This window comes from Danio aesculapii, chromosome 10 (assembly GCF_903798145.1).
Source record: "Danio aesculapii chromosome 10, fDanAes4.1, whole genome shotgun sequence".
NCBI classification, from domain to species: Eukaryota; Metazoa; Chordata; class Actinopteri; order Cypriniformes; family Danionidae; genus Danio; species Danio aesculapii.
Window position 1 is genome coordinate 8,181,884 of NC_079444.1, and position 17,708 is coordinate 8,199,591.

General features: G+C 34.2%; 2 protein-coding genes across 5 annotated transcripts; both read right to left on the reverse strand.

Moving 5' to 3' along the window:
* Positions 1-24: 24 nt before the first annotated feature.
* Positions 25-11,878, reverse strand: hdhd2 (haloacid dehalogenase-like hydrolase domain containing 2). Of its 4 annotated transcripts, none has more exons than XM_056467374.1 (8): positions 11,796-11,856; positions 7,713-7,812; positions 6,242-6,375; positions 3,524-3,732; positions 2,013-2,097; positions 1,680-1,896; positions 346-409; positions 25-263 (listed from the first exon to the last, which is right to left on the reverse strand). In XM_056467374.1, exons 3-8 carry the CDS (start codon positions 6,337-6,339, stop codon positions 151-153), a joined length of 786 nt encoding a protein of 261 aa, XP_056323349.1. In that variant the 5' UTR covers positions 6,340-6,375; positions 7,713-7,812; positions 11,796-11,856; the 3' UTR covers positions 25-150. The 4 variants fall into 4 exon arrangements, with proteins under 4 accessions (XP_056323349.1, XP_056323348.1, XP_056323352.1 ...); XM_056467373.1 differs by lacking the exon at positions 11,796-11,856 and adding an exon at positions 7,961-8,482; XM_056467377.1 differs by lacking the exon at positions 7,713-7,812 and having other exon boundaries at positions 11,796-11,878.
* Positions 11,879-13,947: 2,069 nt separating this feature from the next.
* Positions 13,948-17,196, reverse strand: ier3ip1 (immediate early response 3 interacting protein 1). The gene is made up of 3 exons (XM_056466972.1): positions 17,080-17,196; positions 15,173-15,274; positions 13,948-14,716 (listed from the first exon to the last, which is right to left on the reverse strand). Exons 1-3 carry the CDS (start codon positions 17,168-17,170, stop codon positions 14,661-14,663), a joined length of 249 nt encoding a protein of 82 aa, XP_056322947.1. The 5' UTR covers positions 17,171-17,196; the 3' UTR covers positions 13,948-14,660.
* Positions 17,197-17,708: the final 512 nt, after the last annotated feature.

Consider the following 17,708-nt stretch of genomic DNA (forward strand, 5'->3'; position numbering starts at 1 on the left):
AATAAAGAAAAACACGTTTCGCTCTTTAAATTTTAAAGAAGTGCATCAACTTTATTTATTTATAATATTTTTCTCAGATCACCATTATAATGTACATGCTACATAACGGTACCATTACTTTGTTTTGCCTTTGTATTTATTTAACTTAACTTATTTAGATCCTAAGAGATGATCAAGTATATAACTGATCGCCTCTGGAAAGCTGGCACATGTCAGGTGAGGCGGCGGGTTAATTTTACCCTCATCACCAGGTCTGTATTTACCTGCAAAATTAAAAGACGATTACTAATATCCAGGTGGAAAAAAGAAAGAAAAAAATAATTGTATATTCAAAATGAAGCCTACCAGTCTTGACTAAAATTCCCAGCATTCCTGCATTCTGAGCACCACCAACATCATCTCTAGCATCCTGTCCAAACAACAAAAAACATGATTGTGTGTTTTTGTTTGCTTTATTTTCTATTTTAATTTGATTGACAGATTAGAAAAATCTTCTCTCCGTTAAACAGAAATTGGGGAAAAACAATAAACAGGGATAATAATTCAGGGGGGCCAATAATTCTGACTAACTGTGTGTGAAATATATATATATATATATATATATATATATATATATATATATATATAGACAGATAGACAGACAGACAAACCTTCTGGTAATAAAAATATTTAACCCAAAGTATTGTTAATAATTGATAATATTAGTTAATTCATCTCTATTTTGCATTTAGTACAAAATTGCATTAAGAAAAAATATCTTAAGATAGTGAGGGTTACATGAAATAGTATAATATTACGCAATATAGTCATTATATTTGTTATGCGTGTATGACTGATAGGATAATATCTGATTTACAGATTCTTAATACCGATCATTGGACAGTATTAAAGCTACGACCAATTATGTTTAATACATTTTTAATAATCAAAGGGATAATAGTGCAAAACATGAAAATTTTTTATTCATTTATACATGGAAGAACATTAAATTTAGCTGAAATAGTGAAATTAGCAGCAAGTTTTCATTTTGGGGGTAACCAACGCCTTTAATACTGAAAAATAAGCATCATTTTGATGAGAAAATTTCTAATTAAAAATGTAATTAGATAATTCATTAGAATAACATGGAGGAGATGTATTATTATATTTTTTTCATTTGAAAGTGGCCTTATTTTATTTTTCTGGTTCTGATTTAAATGATTTTAACTGTTACTTTGCTTTTAAAAAGCCCTTCCCCCTGCTGTGAAGTCTTGTTATTTCTCTTCACTTGTTCATTTGATGGACTTTGTACTTGTGTTTTACTCAAACAAAAATGCTAAATGAAAAAGCTAAAACGCTAAAATGAAGACTGTATAACCCTAGATGTGTCTCCTCGTTGCCTGTGCAAAAACTCTCACCTTGTTCATTGAAATCTCAATATGTTTCTTTGTGAAATATTAACATGGAATATTATTTAAATATTAAAAATATGTTTTTTAATGATTTTACACTGAATACATTTGGTAATATGTATACTATAACTATTATTTGCTTTAGTGTCAATCAATCAATCAATTTTTGTATTAATGTCCCAAAAAAATCATCTAGGCAAAATTTATTTTTCACACAAAAATCCCCTCTGTTACTTACATAAATGTGTAGGTTTGACACAAAACTATTACAGTCCTATTCATACTCACATCTCCTATCATCACAGCCTCCTCTGGTGAGCAGTTGAGATCTCGTAAGGCCTCTAGAAAGAAGCCTTTCTCTGGTTTACCCACAACTGTGGCCTTTGTGTCAGTGGCGTACTCTAATCCAGTCACAAATGGGCCCGGTCCCAAAGCCAAACCATCCTTCTTTTTATAGTACCGCGCTTTATGGATGGCAATCAGGGGGGCGCCATCTAAAATGAGTCTGATTAAACGAAAATGGTGTCGATTAGCTGTAATATTTCAACCACTATATTGGAGTATTTAAGTATGTAGATGTTAATAAGGCTATTGATGTCTTCAAAAATCAAGTGTGTTTACTGGAAGGCTTTGTTGAGTGTCTGGTAGTTGAAGTGGTCAGGCGCTAATCCGATCACAACCGCATTTGGATCTAAAGTTTCCAATCCTGCAGAAAAAGCAAAACAAAATATGAAATTATATAACAAACATTTTTCAATGTTCTGAAGAAAACTGATTTTCATTTACTCTGTGAGATTCATTTTTACTTCATGAAACTGAATGAATGAAAGATGAATGCAACTTCAGAATTTTAAGGAGGTCATAACTATATTTCTTTATTATATAAAAATTGCACAACTTCATATGTCATATTTCTGACTTCTCAGAATGGCAGGGTGACATCTTGTCATGAAGTTGACAAACATTCTGAATTGTGAGGTAGCAAAAACATTCAGATTTAAAAAAATAACCAATATAATAGCAAGAAATAGTCACAGTTCAGAGCTTTTTATTTAGCATTTTTCAACTGGAATTTGCATTGCAATTTGTGTAAAAAAAAAAAAGAAAAGTAAATTCTATAAACTTAGAATTTAAGAAAAAAAATTGTTGTTTTTTGCTAACAGAATTGCAAGTCGAAATTGCAAGCTTATAGATCCAAACACAAAATTCTGTGAAAACACTCAGTCATGAGATATAATATTGGAATTGTGGAAAAAAAGGGCAATTCAGAAGTTATATATCCAAAAGCAAGTTTATTTCACATAACTGTGGAGTTAAAAGTTGGCTGACAAGTATGACTTTTTCCTTAGAATCGCAAGATTCCTCAAAACTGATCTGCAAGTTTATAACTCTAAATTGCAAGGTACAAATGTGTAATTATAAGAAAAAAGTCAGAATTGCAATATAGTTCATAAACTCTCCACACCACAGCATCCACTTGGATGGTGTGACGGCAGCCACAGGACAACGGCGCCAGTGCGCTCACCACACACCAGCTATAGGTAGAGTGGAGAGACAGTGATAGAGCCAATTTAGTGGATGGGGATAATTGAGAGGCCATGATGGGTAAGGGCTGTTGGAGGGAATTTTGGTTACATCACTATTCTTCTACGAGAATAGGATTTTTAAGGACCTCAGTTTAACATCTCACTGACAGTATAGTGTCCCCTTCACTATATTGGGGCATTAGGACTCCACAGGTTGCATGAAATTATATACACATCTATATATATAGACATACATGTACATTTATATACAGATACATGTTTCTTTACAAATTGACAGTGCCAACTACTGGCCTAGCATGAAAAATACAGCATTTTGACAAGCAGTCATGCAAAAACCGAAAATGCAACAATTTTCCTCAGTTGACAATTTTGTGCATAATTACTTTTTAGTCATTTATCTGTGTGCAAAACTTTTCAGAAACAACACTCACACACACACACACATATATATATATATATATATATATATATATATATATATATATATAGGGTATGTAATCATAGCCCAAATCTACAGGATTCTTGCTGTTGTATCTATAGTTGTAGATGTCGAGTATGCATTAGTGAAGATACAGTAGATCTGACCTGTGAAGTCCTCCAGAGCGCTGTCCTCCACCATCAGCAGGGGGCGCACTGCTCTCTGCTCCACTAGATTACGAGCTGCAGTGAGAGATGTGAATATCTCCTGCTCCTGGAGGTCAAAGTTCAGCCCACGCAGACGCTCAAACAGGGTTCTCTTACATTCCTTTGTGGTGTTGGTCACGAATTTGACAGCAACTGGAGCCTGTCTTAATCTGGAGAAAAAAATGGCATTGGTCATGTCTAATTAGTGATTTTATACCACATGTAACAAGGTGTCTTTTTAAAATGTCAATAAAAAGTAGATTTTTAGCTAATTAGAAAGCCATATACAGTTAAAATCAGAATTATTAAACCCCCCTTTGATTTTTTTTTTTCTATTTTAAATATTTCCCAAATGACAGAACAAGTAAATTTTCACAGTATGTCTGATATTTTTTTCTTCTTTTTTTAAATAATCTTTTTTATTGAGATGTACATGTGTAAATACACGCTTAACTGATGTATGATTTATTAGAAAAGGACAATATTTGACTGATATTTAACTATTTACAAATGTTACGAATCTGAGAGTTATTTTTATTTTATTTTTTATTTTTTTATTAGAATATACAAAAGGTACACAATTTGAAATAATGCAAATACAAAGAAAATAAAACAATAACAAAAATACAAAAAACAACAACAATACAATCAAGTACCGGCAGGTGCGCGTGTTTGTGTGTGTGTGCGCGCATGTGTGCATGTAAAGGTAACTTGGTAAAACAGGTGAGAGTACATACAAAAGGAACAATAACAGTCACTAAATGAAGCAAGTAACTTATATCTTTATATAACTTATATAAGTTAATATTTTTTCTTCTGGAGAAAGTCTTATTTGTTTTATTTCAGCTAAAATAAAATCAGTTTAAAATTTTTTAAAAACCATTTTAAGGTCAAAATTATTAGCCCCTTTAAGCTATATATATATATATATATATATATATATATATATATATATATATATATATATATATATATATATATATATATATTCGATAGTCTACAGAACAAACCATCGTTATATAATAGCTTGCCTAATTACCCTAACCTACCTACTTATCCTAATTAACCAAGTTAGGCCTTTAAATGTCACTTTAAGCTGTATAGAAGTGTCTAAAAATATCTAGTAAAATATTATTTACAGTCATCATGTTAAAGATAAAATAAATCAGTTATTAAAAATGAGTTATTAAAACTATTATGTTTAGAAATGTGTTTCTGTTCCGTTAAACAGTAATTAGGGAAAAAATAGACAGAGGGGCTAATAATTCTGACTTCAACTGTACATAGATTTTATTTACTCCATAGAAAGCTTATTTACAGTGTCAGAATGGTTTATCCCCTATATAGTGCACTATGTGACATTCACCATATAGCAAACAGTAATTGTATAAAGAAGTGACAGCAGGAGCTTTAGTGGTTAGTGAAAATAATAAGCTAAAAAAGTGAATATAATAAACTCTCTGACCTTCAAATTAATTAATGAAACTTTAATAATTTTGTAATTTGAAACTCCCATTTAATACAATTCAACACATTCATCTATAAAGAGAATCAATGATGCATTGATCTTGATGTTTCATGGCTGACTATATACAGTATATTGGAGGACATTCTGTTCTTACTTGGCATGTGGCTGTTTGTCACAATACAACAACAAACAAATTGTCCTTGTATTATTGCGGTGTCCTGTTTTGGCTGCGTATTTAAAAATGCCATTGCTCGTGTCATGTTTCTTTTTTCACCCTAAACCAATCAGCATTCTTCATTTAGTGTAGCTCCACCCTTTAGTACTGTATTGTTATGCTATGGATCCTTACAAAAAGGTCCCCAAAAAGTGGTATGGTATAGTGTGCTATTTTTATAGTATACTGTGGAAAAACAAATTAAACATGTACTGTATGGTATCACTCAATGGAACCAAGCCATAGTGCTTATTCTTTATGCTACACTCTTAGAAATAAAGGTACGAGAGCTGTCACTGGGGCAGTACCTTTTCAGAAGGTACATAATTGTAGCTGAAGGGTCCATTTTGGTACATCAAAGGTACATTTTAGGTGCATTTGGGTACTATGTACCTTGAGGTACTACTGTGGACTCTGTAGGTACAAATATGTATTTTTTGAAAAGGTACTTCCCCAGTGACAGATCCTGTACCTTTATTTCTGAGAGTGTAGGTGAAGCTAGTTCCATTAGACTATAGTTCTTATTTATTATATACTTATACCTATTCAATAATCACTACTATTTAAATAAAATTTAGGTACTAAGTAACTATTCTATACTTATTGACCTTATTCTGCAATGCGGAAGTGTGCACTGTTCTGGGATTGTTTTAGAAAATCTGATTCATTTGTCTATGGGAAATGACTAGGAATAATAAACGTTAGGCTAGTAAATGGTCAAACCACTTGTACTACAAATATTTGTGTTTTTGATGGTGCATACAAATTAAAATAATTGTTTCAAAGTCTCAAACTGGAAGACCCGCTTCCATGAAAGAATGAAGTCAATAAAATAAGCACTAGTAGCTGTTGTATAAGTTCATAACAAAACATAATTTTTTTTTTTTTTTTTTTTTTAAGTAGTAGTAGTAGCTTGAAAATACAAGTGTGTTTTAAAGATAAAACGTTAAATTGGCTTGCCATACAAGCTGCAATAATTTAAGCAATCGCCACTGACCGCGCTAAAGCCTCCTGTGCACCAGGAACTGCAGTGTCCTCGATATGAAGAGTCCCGCTCAGATCAATGAGAACTGCCTTCAGTGTGCGGCGAGCCATCACTCAAAACACATCAAACCATGCTAAAAGATAAAGCTGAAGAGATAACACATCATTATACAGCTCTGGACAAACTTAAGAGACCAAAAAAATCTCAAACCGGTCTGTGACAAGTGAAGGGTAAGTAAATGATGGCAGAATATTCATTTTTGGGTGAACTGTATGGAATCATTTTTGTGCCAATAAGAATGAACGTAACTTTATAAAACTGAACGTAACTTTCCAAGAAACGATCAAAAATATGCCACTGCAAAAGAAGAAAAACACAATGAAAACAAAAAATGAACTCAGTCGCACGAATTTAACATGCTCTTCAAATATGCTTCATTCTTTGTTAATGATTTTCAAAGAATCGTTTTCGCGAATCATGGATTTTGAATGCGTTGCCACAGTTTTCGCTTACGCTTCGTAAATTTTCGTTTGCTGTTTTGGCACAAACTTCTCGTGGGGGCGGGCTTAACAGCGATCTACACTGATTGGCTAATGAGCTTTTGATGGACAGTTGCTCTCTGACCTGGAAGCACAGACGGTGACGTCAGTGCACTGCAAACTTGTGAATAACAACAATAACCCGCAAAATAACTGTTGCACACTGTACATGAATAAAACTTTTATTGATGTTATTGATAAACGTTACTTTAGCAACACAAACTTACTTCAAGCTGCCCTGAGGGACAAGCTGAGGTGGAAGATGATGGCACCGCTCCGTGTCTCTCCCGGGAGGTCATCTTTAGAAACTAAGAGACGACCGTAGGTAAAATACTAACATTAATACTTAACATAAAGCATGACGTATTGCACACCGTAACAACTTTCCGATATGCGCGCCACTGACGTCACCGTCTGTGCTTCCAGGTCAGAGAGCAACTGTCCATTAAAAGCTCATTAGCCAATCAGTGTAGATCGCTGTTAAGCCCGCCCCCACGAGAAGTTTGTGCCAAAACAGCAAACGAAAATTTACGAAGCGTAAGCGAAAACTGTGGCAACGCATTCAAAATCCATGATTCGCGAAAACGATTCTTTGAAAATCATTAACAAAGAATGAAGCATATTTGAAGAGCATGTTAAATTCGTGCGACTGAGTTCATTTTTTTGTTTTCATTGTGTTTTTCTTCTTTTGCAGTGGCATATTTTTGATCGTTTCTTGGAAAGTTACGTTCATTCTTATTGGCACAAAAATTATTCCATTGAACTGTAGGGTTGGGCAAAGCAAGGCTTCATGAAACACAAACAGTCGAAGCAAATGTGTCGAAGCTTTGAAACGTTTTGAAATCCGCCACTACAGTGACACCTAGCCGCCATTTTTTAATTGCTTTGGAACAGCTTCAAAGAAACAAAGCAGCAAATTGACGTATTAAATTAAATTGAGGTACCCCCACGTTGTAGAGTTGAGTTGTCAAGTGATTCAGTGAAGCGATGAGACTTCCTGAGTGGCATGCAGAGGTAAAGGGTTCAAATCCAGGGATGATGCAGCTGTAGACATTAGTTTTTAAATGCTCCGTTAACATGTTTTGGTCGGACATCTGAATAAACACTTTGTGAATAAAAGTTTTGGTCATAAAAAGTAACATTATCAATATACATCAAGTCACAATTTCAGAGTATTTGTCGGGATTCGAACCTGGGTTAATTGCAAGCGGCAACCTCCCGCTCTCCCTCGGGAAGCCAATACGGAAGTAACTGAAACTGCAATTCATTAAAATTCCGCTAGTCCTGGCTCCATAATAGAGCAAATTGCAATTAAGCCCACTGTTAGAATGGCCAACTTTACAACAGAAAAAAAGGTGTTTACAGCCTGGTACAAAGAACGATTTAGGTTCATATAGCTATTATTACCCTCCATGACAACTGTGAGGGGGGTGAATTTTTTTATAACTCATCCATTTCCTTTATATTAGGTTATATTAAGTTTGCATAATTGAGGGCGTGGCCACTTGAGTGACAGCTCGGTCTTGTTGGTCGCCGTCACTTCACCTCAGCTGAATCCGGCAGATTAGCCACTGATCTCGGCATATTCATCGTATTTTTGTTTTGTTTTATGTGGCTTTACACAGTCAGCTGCCTTTTGGACTTATTTCTTACAATTATCAGATGATATGGGATGCTGTGTGCACTTAATTGTGCTCACAAACCATTCATGTGGCCTCCGTTTCCTATGTGAGTAAAGTTATATACTTATACACCATCTCTTTAAATGTGTGTGTTTTATTTAAGATCATTTATCATTTATAATGTTCTTTAGAGCTGTTAAGCACTCCAGAATGTGACTGACTGATTAGCTGTAGGCTCTAGATCAGTCATCTGAAGCGTTATCATTCAGTGTTATGCTGGAGTTCATCAATAGTCTTGCATTTACTAACACAGACTATATTTAGAAAAACATCATAAGAACAATGTTTAGTGGCTCAATGTATTACAACAGTGTTTTTAAAAGTCTAAACACTTTATTGATATAGTGTACAGCCAAGCACATGTGGTCAGAACACAAACGAGTCGCAGGTAACAAAGTATCAAGTGTTTCTCCCAAAGTAAAGCTGCGGTCACACTGGGCTTTTCCTCCCATAGACTTCCATTCATACGCACACGAATGCATCAGACCGGAAACGCAAGGTCATGCGTTAAGTTTCGCATGTTGCTGCAGTGCAAAGTTCAAGCTTGGTGAACTCTGACCTGCGAAATCGCATCACTTGACTGCGTGAGACCAATTCGAGGATCAAAACACGACCTCTCTGGAAAGAAATTTAAAGCATGGAGCAATCGCTCGCTTTTTTTAATGTCTAATCATCTTGTTTAATCCCGCCTCTTTTCGCAGCGTAGCACGACCGAATTTCGCACACACAAACTCTGGTGTGACCGTAGCTTTAAGCTGCGGTCACACTTGACTTTTCTTCCCATAGACTTCCATTCATACGCATGCGAATGTGTCAGACCGGAAACGCGGGGTCATGCGTCAAGTTTCGCATGTTGCTGCAGTGCAAAGTTCAAGCTTGGTGAACTCTGACCTGCGAAATCACATCACTTAACTGCGTGAGACCAATCGAGGATCAAAACATGACCTCCCTGGACATAAATTTAAAATATTGAGCAATTGTTGGCTTTTTTTAATGTCTAATCATCTTGTTTAATCCCGCCCCTTTTCGCAGCGCCATACGACAGAATTTCGCACACACAAAGCCCAGTGTGACCGTAGCTTTAAGTCTGTCTGCCAGGTCTAAGCAAAGTGCCAGCAGGTGTCTGTAGCTCTGCTCACTCTCCGCCTCTTTGCCCTTGTTTGGTATCCCGCCGTGGGTGCGATGACGCGCGAACAAAATGGAGACGGTTGGCCGCGCCTACTTGTAGCTTCTTTTGCGCTCTTCAGAAACCTATGGGTGACGTCATGGATGCTACGTCCATATATATTACAGTCTATGGTTAATTGTAGCACAGTTACTCTGTGCGCACACACGGTCTATAGGCTACATGAGATAAGCCGCCTTTCCACTGCACACGACTGTCGGAATATGCCCCATTCTAGTCGCAGGAGTTGAAATTTCATTCATGAATTCTCTCGCGGGACATCATGGGATAGAGCAGCGTGCATGGGATGCGCACTTCAGAATCTCGCCGGAAGTAGTAAGTCATGCAGGTGCTTCTCGCATACTGATTTTCGAATTCTATGAATTCGGACATACTACTCGGCTCGCATACTGATTTTAGCTTACTGTATATTATGGAAGTGTGCGGTTTTGGACACAGCCCAGGTCTCGAAACACTTCTGAAATGATCGATGCTTTGAATCGCTTTAGCCACGTGACCTGGTGATTCGAACCACATTAGTTATGTGACCTGGGTGTTTCTGATCATGATTCGGTGCTGTGTTTCGAAACACTTGCGCTTCAGGATCTCGAAACTGTGTCGAAACATCAGTTTCACATCAGCCATCCCTAGTGAATCTTACTTAATTTAATCTAGCGTTTTTTAGCCAATGATAAACTTCCATTGAAAGTTTAATGTCATTATTTTAAATTACATGCGGTTCCTTTTCCACCCTCGATGTTGTAATGTTATTACAATACATTCAGTTAAACAGACAGAAGTATTCATTTAGTTGTACCGCTAGCGCTATCAGCATCAGCAGGCGAGTGCAGAAACTCCATTGAAAAGTCTGGGGTAAAATAAATTTCCTTATTTTAAAAAGATTATTTTAAGACATATCAGAAAGTGATGATCACTTATTTAAAAAAAAAATCATATCTTAAATGTGGCGAATTTATAATGGAAAGACAGTTCACCGGAAGCACTGAAACTGGCTGGCTAAAATTAAGTCAGTGTGCATATACCCCATTGCAGACTTAGAATACATCAACTTTTAAAATTCAATAGGTCATTTAGGTATTTTTCTAAATATAATGAATTTAAAACATGTAAAGAATAATACTTTTATTTACTGATGTCATGTTTACATTTATTATATAACCATTGTCACTGAACTAAATGAAAAAGAGCAATTCCATGCAAATGTCAATCTTCCCATGAAAAAAAATAAACTTTCACCGAAATAGAGAAACAGTTTCTACATTTTTTTTGTTTTGTTTTGTGTAAGCAAGTATTTTACACTACTTTAAAAATACTCAAAAATGTATCTGTCAGTGTTTTCAAACTATTATATTTGATTTAGCAAATTCAATCAAGTGGCAATTTCACATGTCACATCCATAACAGAAAAGTGTCACATCCATAACAAAGCTTTCCCTTCATAAATGCACAAATGTCAAATAAAATAAAATCTTTTGATTATCATTATTTCTTTTGGGTTGAATTTCAACAAAGTGTGTTGTATACTAAAACTTTTTGTCACATCCATAACGCATGTTTTTTTTTTTTTTTTACAGATTGATATTTTCCTGTTCCCATAACTCTGTGGTTAGTTGTTTTATTAACAGATGCTTCAATATAATGTTAATGTATGCTTTCTATGTAAATTTATGTTTTGAGTTTTTACTGCAAATGTCACATCCATAATGCTGGAATTGCTCAAAAAGAAACAAGCAGATAAACGTGACTGGCGTTTGCAGTCAGATTTCCCTGGATCATATAGTCAGTTTAACAATTAATGCTCTTATTCACCGTGAAGTCTGGATTAAACACAATGAATGGTCTCCAAAAGCAACCCTTTATCTCATCATCTGTGTTTGACATCGTTTTCGGGATTTAGAAACCGTACATTTATTTAAACCGAGCTGCCAAACATCATGGGCTTCGGATGAGGTAAAGCTGATCGCCTCAAATAATTTAACAGCCGTTTAATAATGCAACGAATTTAAAAAAAATTAACCCGGAATGAGTTTATTTAATACATTGTTTTAACATGAAACCCCGCTGCTGCATAATAAACCAATCTAAAACGAGTTCCAATCGTTAAAAAACACATTTGACTAACACAAGTTACTGCACACATATCTACGAACTACACTTACTTCCTTCTGGGGTCCTTTTTTGTGCGCAGTCTAAAATGTTGCTGTCTTGAGAAACGCCTGTCGAAAACACGTGGAACTACGGAATAATGAACTTGTTTTAACTTTAAATGCGAGTTTCATTATATGTTATTTATTTTCTGTTACCTGTTTTCTCCACCCTGGCAGTTTATAATCATTTAAGAGGGTTGTCTGTTACACAGATTATTCATTCAGTGAATTAAAAACATATGCTGGATATTTTCCAAGCGGATTAAATGGCATTTAGAACATTAATTCATACAACCGTTTACCAATATCAAGAATCTCGAAGCATTTTACGATTAACATGTCCATTATTTATGGCACAACATTTACAAAAATAAAATAGAATATTTTCTTTTAGGATATTCCATTTTAAAACAAAACAGGGGGGGAATTTATGTCCTAACAATACAGTACATTTGTTGCCAAAAATAAATAGTTTTTTTCTGCCTTGACATAAATCTGGGATTGGCAAGTAGGCTATAAAGACACATTATCTTCTTCGGTAATAACCATTAAGCATAGATTATAAAAGGGTTATGCTTTAATCGCTGTTCTCAACATATGGTTGTAATTTAGCGTTTTATCCGTGGTCTGGGCTACTGTTAATAAAAAAGTACTGTGATCCTGATGGAGTAATCTAGTGTTGTTAATGGACTCCATATGCTTCTCATCATAGATTTGTATACATCAAAATTAGAGGAAAAACACTCGATTTTTTCCAGAAATAATTAAGACTCTTTTGTTTTCAATTTGAAGAGACTTCTGTGGATAGTTCACCCAAAACTGAAAATCGCTGTTTACTCATCCTTCACTTGTCACAAACCTGTTTTTTTTTTTTTAACACTGAAGTTGTTGGAACCTGGTAACCGTTGACTTCCATAATATTTGTTTTCCTACTATGAAAGTCAATAGTTACAGGATTTCAACATTTTTAAAAAATATCTTCTTTCATGTTAAACTGAGAGGTAAACTCATTTAAGGAACCACTTCAGGGCGAGGTTTTAATTTTTCCGTGAACTATCCCTTTACGTTGTGGCTATACATTAGACTATTTTATTTGTACTTATTTTCCTGCGCAACAGACCTTATGTCCTGCATAAAAAGGGCTTTTAAATACACTCGTTTGCTCTTTGTTTAAACTACATGTTTAAAATGAGCTGAAACAACACACTTCAATCCACTTAAATTTGTAAAAGCTAATAAGCTAACTTATTTTCTTCATGCTGTCTCAACACAAATCAATAGTGTGGAACCCAGCATTTTTTTATAGTGTAAAACTAAGACCTTGAAATTGCATAAATTATAGGTTGTTTTCTACTTTCGATTTTCACTGAGGTTTTTTTGTCAACCATCTCTCATTTAACACTTCAACATATTTCTATCTATCTTCTCATCACTGAATCAAATGCATGTCAAACTTCGAACCGACCATTTGACTGCATAAATACTGACTGAGCATGGATGACAAAATTACTACAAACAAAAAAGGACAAAAAGTCTCCAACATACTTTTAATAGATGAAATCTATTAAATTGCTTTATTAAAATCTGAAAATAATAATAAAAATAATAAATGACTGGCTATAAGCGTAAAGGCTACTCTGGTCATATTTTGCAAACCCCTCTGACTAAATGATTGTAGATTAAAGCTGGATTTTCTAAATGAACTCTACCACTTTTTTGGAAATAGGCTAATCTCCTGAATCTCATTTTTGAATCCATTCAGCCAATCTCTGGCAGAAGCACTTTAGCTTAGCTTAGCATAAATCATTGAATCGAATTAGACCATTAGCATCTTCCTTAAAATAAAGAAAAAAAAAAGGTTTTGATAATTTTCCCATCTAAAGCTTCACTAGTCTTCTGTAGTCACATCATCCACTAAGACCGACATAACATGAAAAGTTTGATTTGGCTAGAAGCCATACTCTCATTCTGGTGTAATAATCAAACTTTTCTGCCATACCATGGCTGTAGCGACTGAAAATACTCCCAAACTAGGTAACAACACTGCGTAATATCATTGCACCCACATTTTCTGATGGTCTTAGTACACAATGCATCTACAGAATAGTCTAGCTTTAAACTGGAAAATGTCAAAATGTCAACATTTTTTATTTTTTTTGAGAGAGAGAGAGAGAGAGAGAGAGATGCTAACGGTCTAATTCAATTCAATGATTTGGGCTAAGCTAAGCTAAAAATGCTCCAGCCAGACACAACAATTGGCTGAATAGGTTTAAAAACAGTAAAACCAAAAGTGAAAGGAACCTATTTCCCCCAAAAAATTAAATAGATCGTTCTATTAACAATATTACAACTTCAGCACATCTTTATTAAAATGCAGAGATTTTACCCATATGCCTTTAAATATATTAAACCCAGATTTAAATTTCCAAGCAGTCTTTAAAACTGAGAAGCTAGGAAATTCACTTTGGAAATTTGACATTTAAGAAAATGCAAAAAAAAAAAAAAAGTGGAAAAACAAAACAACAGTATGGCTTTTCAGCAAAGCTGACTGATTTTACTGTTGCTCTTTGTAAGAAATAAGTTATGCCTGAGCAACTGACACTTTACTAGAACCTGGATGTGACAAAAACAATATGTAAACGCACAGGAGCTTTTGTAAAGCTACAAAAGCATGAAAAGGAAAATATTTACTGGTATTTCAGTCATAAAAAACTACCAGAGTATTTACAGTAATTCATTCGGGTACAATTTTGAGACATTGGAGAGCAACATTTACAACCACAGATACAAAAAAAAAATAAAAATAAAAAATCCATTTTCCTTCGCCACATTCACTGTTCCACATTAGATCTTGATCCACCGCAATTCATTCTTTCTTCATCCAAACAATAACAGAAGGACGATACACACTGAATTTACGGCTATCAGAGGAACTGTGAAAGGAGAAAACATAAATGAATAACACAGGAAACAAATACTTATATTGTTTTATATATTGCAAAAGAGCTACTTAGCAATGGTTTTTAAGGTTTCACGCATAGAAAAAGATTAATTTAAACTAAAATCTCACATAGTCATATCTATAGAAAGTCTACAGTCTCAAACACACCATCAAACTATGACTACAGTGTACTTTTAATGAGCTCATCTGTCAACATAATGCTGGTGAATTTGCAGGGTTTGTGCAAACATATTAATATCACAATGATCAGATAATTTCTGAACTTTTACTGATTCAAAGAATGAAAAAGCAATTTGCTGTATATCAGAGCCCCGAATTACTATATAGTAAACTCAGTATAATTAGCTTTATTGCCCAGCCATACTGGTGATACATCATCAATAATGGGGCATGATAAAAAGTAAACTTCAATATTAACACTACAAACCTCTCATGACCGTCCTGACGGAGCGAATAAGGTTCAAAAGTTGTGCTTTAATCCCGGGTTCATCTCCAAATCCTCCAACACCTTGCTCTGCTCCCCAGCCAACTAAAAAAAAAGAAATGTTTATTAGTTAAAGGGTCGACATTAATGATGTGTATAATACCCATGTCATTTTTAGTAAATTATTTTTAAAAAATGTAAATATTCATGGATCGAAGTGGAAACAAGTAGTAAAGTATAATAAACCTTTAAAAATTTTAATCCCCATATAGCCTCCTTTGTAATTGTAAATAATTATTCATTCATTTATGAAAAAAGGCTATGAAAACATTTATAATGATTTACAGAAAATGACCACACTACATTTCTTTCAGTGTAACAACTACTTATAATACAAGTGTTAAGTATAATAACTTATACTTAAAACAGAGACTCCTTTAATAACATATTAAAAGATCACAGTGCCACCCCAAAATGCTTATTCATTTTCATAGTATTACTGTAGCATAATTATCTATTTCTCTGTACATTTAAATGAGCATAGGCTATACTAAATTATCCATTCAACCATATTTTGACACGTTATTTTCACATATTTGTTTATACAAGCTATTTGAACATTTACTTGTTTACTTAGACACGTTATTAGCATTTAAGAAGGTTAGTATGAATATACAATCACTTCTGTATATTTAATTTGATACAGAAACCAAAATGAGATGTTTCGTTGTTGTTTTAAATATTTTATTAAAATATTTCAGTAACAACAGTAAAAAGAATGAGTGAGGGAGGTCAAATTTGGACACACTTTTTTTGTAATTGATAATAGTTTTGATAAATTGATAAATGTTTTCATGTGTTCTAATAATTATAAAGTAACTGGCATTAAGAAATAGCACAGACGTAGAGTTGAGGTAAAGTTGGTTTTTATATTCACACATTTGGACTTTCTGCTTAATAATATAATTTGAGAAAAGTATTATTTGCCAATTATAAATTGTGAAATCATTTTAGCCGACAATGACTATTACAACATTGTTCACAGTCAAATAAATAATGCTAATGCTGTTTTGAAGTCACACTTTCATGTGATTTCAGACTGAATATTCAAAGTACCATTGTAAACAATATGGGGAGCATGTCACAAGTTGGCACTGAACGAATGCGAGAATATTAAACTTTACCTCAATAAATGCAGGGGTATACTACTACTACTAATAATAATAATAATAATACCATAAATAATAATAATTAAAAACAATCAAAATATATATCAGCTGTACGTTCAGTTTTTTTCCCTGTCATCTTCATAATATGCGTATCCATTTCAAAGGGATTTCTATTTTTATTTCAGATATATTGTTAAGCAATTCATTCGTAGATTTAGTCAAATCCTCAGACACTTGATAGAGGTAAAGTTGGTTTTATATCCGCACATTCGTTCATTTAGAAGTCGCTATATTGTTTACCATGTTACTTTGATTATTCAATCGGAATTAGCATGCAAGTATGACTTCTAAACAACATTAACACGGTCTAATTCACTATGAACAATGTTGTACTTTGATAATCGTTGGCTGCTAATATGATTTCCCTATTTAGAATTTGCAAAGAATACTTTTCTTAAATTATATTATTAAGGAGAACGTCTGAATATCCGAATATAAAACCAACTTTACCTCTATTGACACTTGTGAATTTCTAAATCATTCACTTGATAGCAAAAGAAAAATCATGATTTGATCGTCAATGAAAATAACAAACATCCTCATATTTCCATAACGTTAGTTTGCTTCCCATTTGGACTCGTAAACTCCAAGCTAACAAACCAGATGGCCAAACAGATATTTACATTACAAAATAAACATAGTGTCATATTTTTTGTATAAAATACATTCATAATTACTTACTTTTGCTGAGAAACCTCTCTTCGTGAAGAACAGCGATGGCATTTGTGAATAATATCGCTGTCTGAATCAGTGCGTACAGTGTGAACGCCATGTTGGCACTCTTGTGCTGACGTACAAGGGCTTGCGTCGCAAACAAACTCACGTCATACGCGCGCCACCGGATTTGATTGACAGGAGTTTATAAGTAAAGGAAGATGTTATATTACTATATATTTGTTATATAAGTATCACAATAGAACATCTATTACTATGTACATGTAGGCTACTGTGTGCGAGCCAAACACTGCGTTATATCCTTAATAGCGGAATCATTTGAAAAATATTTTTAAGCTTTTTTTACAACAATCATTCATTCATTTTCTTTTCGGCTTCGTCATTTTATTAATCCGGGGTCGCCACAGCGAAATGAACCGCCAACTTATCCAGCATATGTTTTATGCAGCGGATGCCCTTCCAGCTGCAACTAATCTCAGGGAAACATCCACACACACTCATTCACACCACACTCATACACTATGGACAATTTAGCCTACCCAATTCACCTATAGCACATGTCTTTGGACTGTGGGGGAAACCGGAGCACCCAGAGGAAACCGAACGCAGGGAGAACATGCAAACTCCACACAGAA